A 12,915-nucleotide genomic window follows, 5' to 3' on the forward strand; every position below is an offset into this window, starting at 1 on the left:
TGCCTGAAATTCTGGCAATCATAGAATCACAGAATATGCCGAGTTGGAGGGGACATCAGGAACATCCGCCCCAACTCTTTGTCCTGTGCAGGGCATCTCGAAGAGTCACTCCAGCCATATCCAAACGTTCCTCGTAGCCAGTCAGACTGTGGTAAATAAATCTGCCAGGCCTCACTGATGTTTAAAACTTGGGTAATTGTCAGTATATCCTGACGGTATTTGGTGCCTTCCGCTGGTAGACCAGAGAGGCACCCCTTCCCGTTCCCGAGTCGCGAGTGCTGCACACAAGCGACACCGCCGGCCGGGCCCGACCCTCCGCCGCGCCCCCCGCCCGCCCCCGGGCCTCTCCCCGCCCCTCGCCGCGGGTCGCTCTGGGCGGGCGGCGCGATGCGGCCGCTGCTGCTGGCCCTGGGCCTGGCGCTGGCGCTGGGAGCGGCGAGCGGGCAGCACCGCGCCGAGTACGACCGGGAGGCGCTGCTCGGCGGGCAGGTGGGCCGGGGCCGGGCGGGGCCGGCCGCCGCTCCGGCGGGGCCGCGGGGCGGGCGCGCTCGCCGGGCCGGGCCGGGCCGGGCCGGGCTGCTGACGGGGCGCGTTGCTGTTCCGCAGGAGGAGGCGGAGGAGTACGCGCGGCTCAGCCCGGACGAGCAGCAGCGGCGGCTGAGGAACATCGTGAAGAAGATCGACGCGGACGCGGACGGGCTGCTCAGCGAGGGTAACGGCGGGGGCCGGGCGGGCCGGGCTGCTCCGGGAGGAAAACGCGCTCTACCCGTGACACAGCCCGTGGCTCTTGTGCTGGGGAGAATCCCCGTGGAAAACATCACGATCCCTTGCACTGTGAGTTAGAAACACTGACAGGCTCATACTGAGGCTATCTCAGTGCCTAAGGTTTCATTTTGGCTCGAGAAGGGACCACTGAGACCTCACTGATGTGTATAAAATACCTAAAGGAAGGGTGCTAAGAGGATGGAGCTAGGCTCTACTCGGTGGTGCCGACTACTTGGACAGTAGGCAATGAACAGAAACTCATGCCCAGGAAATTACGCCTGAATAGGAGAAAGAACTTTCCTGTGCAGAGATTGTGCATTGGCACAGATTGCCCGGAGATCTCCCTCACCGGACATGCTCAGGAACCTTCTGGACACAATCCTGTGCCACGTGCACTGGGATGACCCTGCTTCAGCAGATTGCACCAGATGACCCACTCTGATCACTTCCAAACTGATCCATTCTGTGATGGAAGGAGTGTGGCCAGCAAGAGTTAGTGTGGGTCAGAGCAGTATCAAGTTGAAGGTACCTCCTTTGCACTTGCACCTGCTCCTTGCATATCTGAAGCTACTGCTTGGAATCAAGTGGGTTTCTGTCTTTGTGATCCTGTTACGTGTGAATCAGAGAGCAGGTTTAAGATGGAAAAAAAGTACTGCAGCCATAATACTGCACAGGTGTGCTTCAGTACCTGGTGACACCAAGTGACATTGAGGGATCGTATTTGATCATAATACACTGTCAGATGGCTCTTCCCAGACAGGTTTTCAAATGGCTCTTCCCAGTCAGACTTAGGAACTCCGTGACTCCTCAGCTCAGGCCCTTTCTTTCAGTACATCATTATGATAATGTAATTTTAAACCTCGTTATGAACTTTTTCTTGTGATTTTGACAAAAAAGTCTCTCATGTGCACACACAAAGCAAGCTGAATCCTTGGTCAAATGCCAGAACAGTAATATTTCATTAAAACTATACTAAACATGCAGGGAGCTTTCTAGGTGAGAGAACAAAATGCAGTTTTAAAGACAAGATTCTTTTGAATGCCCTTCACTTTAGGCCTTTCACTCTGAACCTAATAACTGCACCCTGATTTCTGTGTTCCTGCATGGACTGTGTAGAAGTGAGATGGTCTGTAGTTCAGTGGGATGGCTGATCCCTGTCATACACCACAGGCAGCTCACAACATGGAGGCTTTAAGGGTAAAAGTCTATATAAGTATAGGAATTCCACCCATACTCTGTCGTCATCGTGTATATATATTGCATCTGATTCTCAGTCTAATGAAAACTTGCCTTCCTTTTGCTTCCCAAAGGTAAAACTCACAGTGGAATGTGTTTTTACACTAAGAAACTTATGGTACTGAAACTTTTTGAGCTCAGTTATTCCTCAGTGTATTGCAAAACTCTTGAGACCATTTTCCTTATTAGTGGTGCCTCCATTTGGAGGCTGACAGTGAGAGAAGATGAAATATGTTAATGCTGTTTCTCTGATGTTGGAGTATTAAGTATTTCTGATTCATGGCCTTGGACATTATGTGGTCACATGGCTGTGCCTGACACCTTAAATGCTGGGAAATAAACCATTAGTTAATGGTGCCCATCTTTAAGAAATCATGTTGCAGTTTCTTATAAGGCAGTGCTGGTTTCTGCACAAGCCTTGCTGGCACACACACCTCTGCATCTTCAACAGACTGTGTTAGCAAGCTGGTCCCTTTGCTAATATAAATTCAAAATATATTTTTAAAAAATCCATTGCTGCTTTTCAAGGATATTTAAATAGACCTAATAAAGTTGTATTGATGCCTCTGCCAGGAAGGACAGGATAAGATACTTTAGTATTTAAAAATGCTGTAAGATTTTTCTACGTCAAAGTAGTGATTTCCACAGGACTTTTTATTAGTCATGAGTCTTCAGAGCAGGATTTCAGTTGAGTTGATTAAGATGTATAATTTTTGCAATGCAGAGGAAGATGTTTTTCCCTTCCAGGCACCTGAAAATAGCTGAGAGATACTGGGAGAATATGTTCTCCCAATCTTCTCTAAATGAAGTAACTTTAATGTATCTCTGTCAGTTCATTGGTATTTAAGTTTTATTTCTTTTAGCTACATTTCTATAAAAACAAGCAACTAAAAAACCTTTCCAAACTATGAGGCTTGGTTTCAGCCCCAAGTAAAGGGAAAATAGCTCTACATAATTAGTTAATATTTTATTTTGGGTAATTAAGGCAATGGTACTAAATTAAGTTTTATTTCAGTTTGTGGATTTTTCAAAAGAAAAATCCCCAGAGTGATGGGAACAATGTTTTTTGGGGTGTCAAATTACATTTCGAGTTGTCCGTCTAAACCATACTCAGCATCATTTTCATAAAGCTTTGAAGAAAAAAGAAATGATGCTAATAGTGTTGATTTCCTTCAGATTTGAAAAGACAAGGCCACATCACCATTTACAAACCCCCTGAAGTCTGTAGCTGTGATCTGTTCCGTCATTCAGTTACCTTGGAAAAAGCCACAGCATGGAGCAAACAGACTGTTTGCTTTGAGTAACCTCTTGCCTGTACGCTTTCATCTGAATTGTGAAGTATATTCCAGACAGAATAGATCTGTGGGTTCTTCAACATTTTTATGGTGCAGATGATTCTGATTTTCTTTATTATATTTTTAATGTTTTTCACAGATGAGCTGAGCTCCTGGATACAGCAGTCTTTTAAGCATTATGTTACACAAGAAGCTAAGCAACACTTCAGTGACTATGACAAAGATGGTGATGGATTGGTGTCTTGGAAGGAGTATAACTTGCAGATGTATGATCGTGTAATTGATTTTGATGAGGACACTGTCCTGGAGGATCAAGAAGAAGAATCATTTCGCCAGGTAAAATGTTTCAGCAGCAGCTCCTGTGAGCTGTTGGCCAAAGGCAGCAATATTTGTTTATTGTGGCAGAACAAGATGGGTAGAGAAAGAAGAGCAGCTGGCATATGTTTAACACTTTGTGCTGGCTGAGATAGGGGAGTAATTAAAGTGGTGGAGTATTAAAGCTGCTACTGACAAAATAAAGGCACAGTGAAATGGTACCTCCTGAGTGTATTTTGCTGGCTGAGTGGAGCATAAGTCTATTGAGTCTTACAGCAGAACACGGTCTCCAGCCATCATCTTAAACCCAGGCTGCAATCCATTGGGTGGGGTCTGCAGCCTGACAGGATCCTGCCCTCAGCAGGGGCCAGCACCACTGGGGCTGGAGCAGAAGGAACCCCTTGGCTGCACTGTTCCAGCTGTTCTTTCAGTTACTGCTCAAGCACTCAGTGTGGGGTGTCAGCATTGCCTGCCGTAACATTGTCTGTCCATTAGAGACCCACAGAGAAAGCAATAGCAATTCAAACAGTTTTAAGCAGTGAAAATGCAACTCCCACAGCTAAAAATGGATGTTTAAACACAGAAGTTGTGTGTGAGTCACATGTGTAAAAGGAGATGCTTAAGTGGGGAAAGAGGCAAGAGAGGCAAGGAGAAAAGGTTCACCAAGAACCACCACATGGCAAAACTTGTTTCTTTTCAAGTTCCACATTTACATGTAAATGTTTCTCAGAAAGAGAATAAGTGTGTTTGTAGACTATTCTGGCCAGAGGTTTATTTTTTCTGTGAGGATTGCTTTGTCTGCTTTTAGTAAAGTAGTAGTAGATAATACAGGATGTTAGCAGAAGTGAAACTACTATAGTGAACAGAGGATTTTACAAACTGAAGAAACAAACTGTAAATGGAATGTCACATAACTGAATAATTACATAGCATTTAAATACCAGAGATTTCCAGAGGAACTTCCAGTCAGAGTATTGATACCACGTTTGAGACATTGCCATCATAGATACATAAAGAGCTATAGCTATATAAGCTGGGATAGAACTGCTTGCTTAGGTTATGACTTGACGGCTTGCTGAGTTTTCCTGCCTGCTGACTTCTCCAATGTAGATTGTAAATGAGCAGCGTTGTACAAGCATCACGGGTCAGGCACGTACAGCATTTTCCTTATGCTTGTAAATCAGTGGTCCTGCTCTGATCAAGATGGAAGAGTGAGACACAGTTTAGAATTGACATCAGCTAACCACAGGAATTTACCAGAAGGTGGCGGCCTTGTTCGTCACTTCTCAAGAAACACTGGAAAACTTACCTTCTCCCTCAATTGTTCAAGCTTACCTTGCAGTATAGTACTTTCTGTAATCCTTCTGGATTGCCTTCCTAGTTAAACTCCCAGCTAAGGTCAGCTTTTCTCTAAGAGGGCATTTAACTGTTTTGCAGAATAGTTAAGATCTTACACTTCATTTGTTACTTGTTATGCTCTGTGTTCTTCAGGTTAGCCTGGTGTTGAGAGAAGTGTCACTAGGTGGGATATAAATCAGAAGTACAATTTCAAATGATTATTTGTAAAGTGTTTATAATCTCTGATTTGCTGGCTACTCCCTTACCCAGATCACTCACACTGATAGCACAGCACACCTAAGGATGGGATTCCAAGATTTTTATAGTTCACATCGTGTGCAGTTTGAGCACAGATTGATTGTCAATGGTGTGGGCCTGTATTTTATCCAGAGATTGTACAAAATGAAACCAGAAAAGAATAGGAAGTCTTTGCACATCTGGAAGACAGAAACAGGAAGTGCAAGACATTCAGAAATAAGAACTTGCCTGCTTATATCAGATATTATTTCTTTTTTAATGGCATGCTAATACGTATACTGAAAACAGGTCAGAGATGTGACTTCTGTTTAAAATGATCACGAGTAATGGACAGTAGTCCTGTAATAAAGGAATCTGGCCTTAAAATGGCTTCAGAAAAGACGTTTTGCATACACGATCTTTCAAGACCTTCTCTGAACTACAGGCTGCCCTTGACATAAACAAGACGTAGATCCAGAAGGTTAAGTGTCCTTAAAATGTAAATTCTGGAATTTGCAATGGCTGCCATTAATTATAATCATTGTAATTCACTTTGTTATTTTGGGAATTGGTAACTTATAGAAGAGGATGCACATATTAAATTGAGAATTCTTGGTCTTTTCATTATCTCTCTTTAGTATGTTTTAAATGGCCCCTTAAATTGAAAAAAGCAGGGGGTTTTGTGATTCTTAGAATAAAACCATCTCAATTAAAAGTGTTGTTCTTATTGCTCTCAATGAGTTGTTTTTAGTGAAAATTTAACATCAGTATAATATGAATAGGTAATGTGAAACAATTAATATCCTGATGAGATTACAGCCAGCTACTATTATGTTGTTTATCCTTTCCAATAAGGGCTCTAACTAAATCTATTTTCTAAGCTTCATTTAAAGGAGAAAAAACGTTTTGAGAAAGCTAATAGAGATGATGTTCCTGCTCTAAATGTGGATGAATATATTGCATTTGAACATCCTGAAGAAGTGGAGTACATGACGGTAAGATTTAGGGGAGCATCTTTATCAGCCTGTCTATGTAGGTCTTTGGTCTTTTCAATGTGTGTCCTTAGCCCCAGTACCACAGGAAGTGGGGCAGTTATGGATGTGGCTTGGACAGCCCAAATTAAAAATCAGGTAATGTCTTGTGGATCCGGTGCTGGAGGTCAGGAGCAGGAGTTCCGTGCTTTTCTTTGAAATCTGTTTTAAGAACTAGGATTGCACAAGTATCCCCAACTTTGGGGACTGGACTGACTTAGCCACCTCCCAGCTCTGTTAGGCTGCAAATCCGTCAGTGAGATTTTAGCTTTTAGTTTTGGCTCTCTGGTGGACAAAAGACCAACCAGTTCTCCTAACAATTCAATTAAGTTGCAAAAGTGCAAATTAGTGATTCCACCTGATGAAAAGTGAAATGAGATGATAGAGCTTTGTACATATTCATGTTTCTCAGCTGCTTTTGCAGTTTTGAATCGTGTTGAAGGATTCCAGCTCTTTGGACACCTTTCAGATTTGGTTTTCATGAAATCTAACATTCTAAACTCTTCGAGACAGGACAGGGTCTGTTTTATTGTACAGGAAGCAATTAGTGCACTAGTCTGCATAAAATACAAAAAGACATTTGAAATGAGGGAGTCTTTCATTTAAGGAGTATGTCATTGCTCTAAAATGATTCAGTGCTGTTTCTCTTGATCATGAGTTGCTAATTTTGCTCTTTGTATGTATACAAAAGGACTTTGTCATTCAGGAGGCTTTAGAAGAACATGATAAAGATGGTGATGGATTTGTTAGCCTGGAAGAATTCCTTGGTGATTACAGAAGAGACCCAAGTAAGGAAAAAAGGGAAGGGGCGTGAAAGAGGGAACTAACAAAAGCTTTTGGAATGGGGAGAGTTGGATGCACCTTTATTTTCAGCTTTTCACACTTACACCTACAGATTCTGAGTAAGATTTTCTGTCTTGGAATAATTCTGTTTTCTGAAACTGGGCATAGTAGACTCCTTATTTCAGTCTGCCCCATTTGGTGGTGATCTGTGTGTAGCCCATTCCACAGTTTCCTTGCAAGCTGCTTCTTGTTTTCTGCAAGAAATTCCTGACCACAGAGGATGCAGCTGAAACAAGGTGCAGCGTATTTGCCAGCAAGACACCTCTGCAGATCCAGCTAGCAGGAGTGTGAGAGTGCACTGGCCTGGCCTTGACAGCTTGAGCAGGCAGCTGCCAGCCTTGCTTTGGAAGGACTGAGCTGAGTGTGTAGTGAGAGGGATGGAAGGGAAGTGTGAGGAGTCACTTCACTCTTCCAGGTATCAGAAGCCTGATTGTTGCCTTCACTCTTTGATTTGTTTGGGTTTGTTTTTTTCCAGACTTGCCCTTCCTTAAACTTGATCTGTTCCTTTTTTTTTTTACAAGAAGAAGGACACTTACCTGAATGCTTATCAACATTTCTCAATGAATATTTAACACACTGTATTTGATTTGCTTAAAGCTAGGGCGAATAATTCTTCCCATTCCAAAAAGCCCAGTAACTTCAGTTTTGTGGGAAGTCTGCTTGGCCCAAAGAAGTGCTAATTCTGAATGGCATCCTAGCTGGGGAGAATTGTGTAAACCACATGAGGATATGGAGAACCAGGGGAGTAACTCATTTTTCTTCACTCTAATCAGCCACCTGGAATTTCATGTTTTATAACCATCTTTGTTTGTTAGAGCCAGTAAAAACAACAGATCTCTGATTAAACTACAGGGTTCTTCATCTTTTTCCTGCTCTGACATGAAAGAAAGCTTTTCCAAGCCAGTCTATAATAAGTTGTTGGAAAGGAGTGAAATTATTGCAGTAATTGAGAAGATAACAGCTTTGTCATCACAACTTGTTAGCAAAACTTGAAAATCATCTGTGACTACAAACTACTTCACCTTTTCTCTTCTGCAGACAGTGTTCCTGCAGCACTCTTTAAAATGACTAATAGGCTGCATGGGGGCTCTGATTTCATAATGAGCTCTTGGTTTGGGGCAACAGTGTATGGTGAATTGTGACATGAAGGGAAAATCCCCTTGCAAAACCAAATGTTAGGAAGGAGAGACTTCACTTTATCTTCCTTGATAATAGAATTGTAATTATTTTTAACTGTTACTTACCTGCTTGTGATACCTGCTACTTTTGATTTTCGTAAGGCTTAGAAAGCCAGATCATGCTTGTCTGCAGTGTTTATAATTTTGATGAATTACTTCTCAATTTCTTGAAGAGTTAAGGACAAGTCTAAGATTGCTGTAGGCTGCAGGATGCAATACCTGTACATCAGGTAAGTATAAAACAAGTGTGCAAATAAATACTGACAGTAAGTGAAATTGCTTTCCCTACTTTCCTCTGCCCATTAAGGTTTGTTTTTGTTTAGTGACATCACTTTTAGGTCATGTTTTATGAGAATAAATGAATTTGCCTAGGAGAAAAGATTAAAACCTCTACTTTAAAGTGAAGAGTGGCTTTAAACTTGTGTCTTACCAGCTGCAAGGGAAGATCCAGAATGGATACTGGTTGAGAAGGACCGGTTTGTGAATGACTATGACAAGGATCATGATGGAAAACTCAGCCCTCAAGAGCTGCTGTCTTGGATAGTACCCAACAATCAGGGTATTGCACAAGAGGAGGTTCGTGGTTTGACTGCTGGTTAGGTTTTAATTCCTACAGGAGAATTTTGAAGGATCACAGCAAAATGAGAGAAGCATTCAGATTTATCGTGTTTTAGTTATTGAGAAAGAGTATCAGTAGATCTTTGTGCATGTTTTTAACTTCTTTTCACTTTGACAAGGAATGCAGGTCCTTTGACTGCATTAGGCAAATGTGAAGTTCCTATAAATTGTGTAAATGTTTGTAAATTAACAAAGTGCTTTTGTACATGTTTAAATAGCTTATCTGCTTTGACTCAAGGGTACAGAATTTTAATAAGTAATTTTTTAGTTGTTGTAGGTAAATCTAATGAGATGCACTACCAAAAGAAGCTGCATAATTTTGAAATAAGAAATTGATTGTAATTCTTCTCACTGGATAAATCATCATAATTTATAGAACTAAAAACTTGTTTAAAGTACAAGAAAATGGAAGTACTCTGTGATTCAAGATGGTGTAAAGCGAACTTTGATGATGCTAATTAAAATGGTTTAATCAGAGGTAGAACAGCATAATAGCTTTTAAGTGGATTCTCATTTTAGCTTATTTTTTGTGGTAGTTTCCAGTCCCTGACTGCAGTAGAGAGGATTTCTGCCTTTCTTCTAGTACCTTCTCAGCTAAATTTTCCATGTCTTTGCTTTACCATGGAGGATTTTGCTGTTAAGAATGGCAGGACCGCCAGGTCTTCCCATGGCTTCATGTTCCTGGGGAAGAGGCACCTCCCTGTGTCAGACCCACAGCCCGTGGGCTCCTCCCTGTGCCCTGCTGGGTTTTGGGGACAGCAGCAGCAGCAGCAGCAGCCCTGGGTGCTGCCCTGTGGGACCGTGTCGGATGCCGAGCTGTCCTGGGAGTATTTCTGTAAATGGGGATCTGGGAGCCTTTGCATGGCCTTTTCTGGCTGTGGTCAGTTCTTACTTCACAGAAATACCACTGTTCTGACATGAGCTCTTTGTGCTGCTGAGTGTGTTCGTACCTGTGTTGCCTGCCTTGGTTTGGGGTTTTTTTTAGCTCTTCTTAGCTATCTTTCCAATTTTGGCTTACAGCAAGGCCATGCTGTAGTAATGGCTCAGTTCTGCAACTAATAATTTGTTTGATTTGTTTCTCCATTGTGCTAGGTTTTTCCTTTGGGTAGTATAAAGGCTTAGCAAAGTCACCTGTCCTAAAGAGAAGGTAGCATTGATTTCAGTCACAAACTGCTGTTTGAAGTTCCATTTTGGCATTCCAAAATGACTTGAGAACCCTGGTAGCTAAATAAGATAAAAATAGAAAAATTACAATCTATTCCATTTTCAGGAATTGACATGTGTTGGCCAAGATGTTTGTCATTAATCTTTCAGCTTTTGCCATGCAGAGTGCTTTTAAAATCCCCTTGGCTGACGTTAGTCCCCGTTATTTTTGGCTCAGTTACATTGAGCCAAACCAATCAGGAAAAGCAGGAACAGAAGGATTCTCTAAATTACTGCATTTGTAGATGTTCAGCAAATTAAAACAAAGCCCATGTAATACCAGGACTCCCTATTTCTCAGAAAGAAGAGGTGCAGCAGAGCTGCTGCACAGCCCTTTAGCTTTGGACTCTGAGATACTGGTGAATGAGCTACAACTAAAATATTCTGCATTTGCTTCTTCATCTTACTACTAGACCTCTCTCTTTTAATAGTATATAAATAAGCAAAAATCAGAATTGTTTTAACTTGGTGCATGTGTGGTCTGTTTCTTTTACAGGCTCAACACCTGATTGAAGAGATGGATTTGAATGATGATAAAAAACTTTCTGAAGCAGAAATTCTTAAGAACCAGGATTTGTTTCTTAACAGTGAAGCAACAGATTATGGTAGGCAGCTTCATGATGAACGTTTCTACCATGAAGAACTTTAGATTATTTATTTTGTAATCTTTTTTTTCTTCCCTTTCTTTCATTTGGAGCTTTTGTTAAAAGCACTCATCAGCTGCATTGCAAGTTTTATGCCGTAATTACAGTACACTAATGTTTGTGTAAATAATTTGCATTCAAAATTTAATTGCCCTCCTGCAAACTTCCTGGTCCTCTTCTAGGCTTCAAAATTAATCTGAAATACTTGCTATCGAAATTCTGTAGTGTTGGGAAATTAATTACTTCAGGGTAGTACTGTATTGTGAAGAGTTGTTCTACTGTACTTGAAGAAAATGGAGAATCTAGATGGTTCTGAAAGAATGCAAAATATAGTAACTGAGACTACTATTTTTCTAATCAATTAAATTAGGGCAGAGTGTGGGGAAGGTGGGGGGATGTTTAGAGTAACTATGAGCTGTGTTTTGTTTAATACCTTTGGAGAAATACTTACATAAATGCCTCAGTTGTTTAAGAGGTTTCTACTTGATTTTGAATGGTTTCTATACTGTGTTTTACTCTATCATAAAACGTGTTATTTTTTACATCTATAGACAATAATTATTTTTAATGTACAGTTGTAGAACATTAGCAATACCGTAGTATTTTACTGTGTCAAGACCCTCTTCATTTGTTGGATTAAAATTTAAAATGTTCTATCTTTCAGTATTTTGTACATTTATTTCTCACTTTGGGTCACCCATAGCAGCTCCTGGAAATACGAAAAATGTGCATGATGTCCAGCCAACATTCTTGGCTGGACAGAGATGTCAACCAGAGATGTGTCATCTTCTCTGGCTGCTAAAGAAGATTCACAAAAAGCAACATGCATTTAGAATTTTCTGGACAAGTTTGAAAAGCAATTGTGTTTCTTTTTTGAGTTGCAGTATATGGAAGGCTAAAGCACCAAGGCATTACATAAATAATATTTGTAGTAATAACGTCTAAAAATTAACCTCAGCTGAAAGCTCCACAAGTGAGTGCTCTCCCATTTTGTGATTATTTGAAATAGTCTGAAGGGTTAATGGCACTACAGGTTCAGTGTAGGAAAGTCCAAATGCTCACTTCTGTCTCCTGGAAAGAAATGAGTTGAGTATTCCAGACAAAGACAAAGGCTCACAGAACAGCTTGTGTGGAGTGTGTTAGGGTTTTTTAATTCCTACATAAATAACTCTTGTAATGCTCTCACAGTGTGCTCCTTGACTAATGTTTTCCTTCCTCCCAGCTCTATGGAGTAAAAGCAGCTAGTTCTGCCTTGTTTTTTTCCCAGGATACCACCTCTAAATTATGCTCAGAACAAATGGAATTCCTTTCGGGGTAAGTGCTGATGTGTCACCAGTTGAAGGTTAGAAATTTTGATTCAGAGAAAAACCACATACACTATATTTTTAGATATCACAGTAATAGAAATTCAAAACACTTTTTCAATTTTAGTGGTTGGATTTTTTTTTCTACCCATATTTTTTTAAGGTCAGTTCCTTTGGAATATGAGTACAGCTCTTGCCATAGTGGTGGTGAGATCTGATTTTTTAAAAAAAGTAAAGTCTAATAAATCCAGCGTGCCCAGGAATATTAAACAAAAAATATTTGGTGGTGAGATCTGATTTTTTTTAAAAAGTAAAGTCTAATAAATCCAGCGTGCCCAGGAATATTAAAACAAACAAAAAATATTGTAAACTGACTGGTGATGTTTCTAAATGAGCACATATGCAGAGTATTGGCTAAAATGTGCTGATGGAAGCTAAAGTGTTGTCTCCCATGATGCTAAACAAGTATTGATGAAGGAGGGACATTTTGTGCGGAGGCAGAACCTGCTGCAGATGATATGGTTGGGACACAGATCCAGGGACTCTTTCGAGACATAGAAACCTCCTCAGCAGCACCAGCATTGCCTGCTTGGCTAATGGATGTGCAATACTTCCAGATGAGTAGTGATTTGCTTTGAATTAGGGTATGGAGAAAGCTGGTGTAGTGATAAAGCATTCAAATGGTGTCAAATTAAAAACATCTTTCAGCAGGTACCTGAATTTATGACAAGAAGAGGGGGATAAAACCCCAAATAATTTCATTTTCTCTTTCACAAAGTACTTCTACTTTTCTCTCAAGAGCAGCATGATCCTGTTTGTGCTGTTCAAGGGCCCAGTGACATTGCAGTTCTCCACAGTTCCCTTTTTCCTTTTTTTTTGCCTTTTAAACGTTCTCAGGGGTAAGGATG

General features: G+C 41.0%; 1 protein-coding gene across 2 annotated transcripts; it reads left to right on the top strand.

The window, feature by feature from the left end:
* Positions 1 to 364: 364 nt before the first annotated feature.
* On the top strand, positions 365 to 11,366 carry RCN2 (reticulocalbin 2). Of its 2 annotated transcripts, none has more exons than XM_066196375.1 (7): positions 365 to 489; positions 607 to 712; positions 3,436 to 3,632; positions 6,068 to 6,181; positions 6,909 to 7,005; positions 8,672 to 8,814; positions 10,556 to 11,366. In XM_066196375.1, the coding sequence occupies exons 1-7, from the start codon at positions 388 to 390 to the stop codon at positions 10,706 to 10,708; spliced, it is 912 nt and encodes a 303-aa protein (XP_066052472.1). In that variant the 5' UTR covers positions 365 to 387; the 3' UTR covers positions 10,709 to 11,366. The 2 variants fall into 2 exon arrangements, with proteins under 2 accessions (XP_066052472.1, XP_066052473.1); XM_066196376.1 differs by having other exon boundaries at positions 6,080 to 6,181.
* Positions 11,367 to 12,915: the final 1,549 nt, after the last annotated feature.

This window comes from Chamaea fasciata, unplaced genomic scaffold, assembly GCF_029207755.1.
Source record: "Chamaea fasciata isolate MVZ Bird 193981 ecotype frontalis unplaced genomic scaffold, bChaFas1.0.hap1 SCAF_14, whole genome shotgun sequence".
Taxonomy (NCBI): Eukaryota; Metazoa; Chordata; class Aves; order Passeriformes; family Sylviidae; genus Chamaea; species Chamaea fasciata.

Excerpts from the sequence above, each read along its gene's own strand:
- RCN2 (XM_066196375.1), top strand. The coding sequence starts at position 388 with ATGCGGCCGCTGCTGCTGGCCCTGGGCCTGGCGCTGGCGCTGGGAGCG. Across the intron at positions 3,633-6,067 it reads AAGAAGAATCATTTCGCCAG|CTTCATTTAAAGGAGAAAAA; the intron begins GTAAAATGTTTC and ends CTATTTTCTAAG. Across the intron at positions 7,006-8,671 it reads TGATTACAGAAGAGACCCAA|CTGCAAGGGAAGATCCAGAA; the intron begins GTAAGGAAAAAA and ends GTGTCTTACCAG.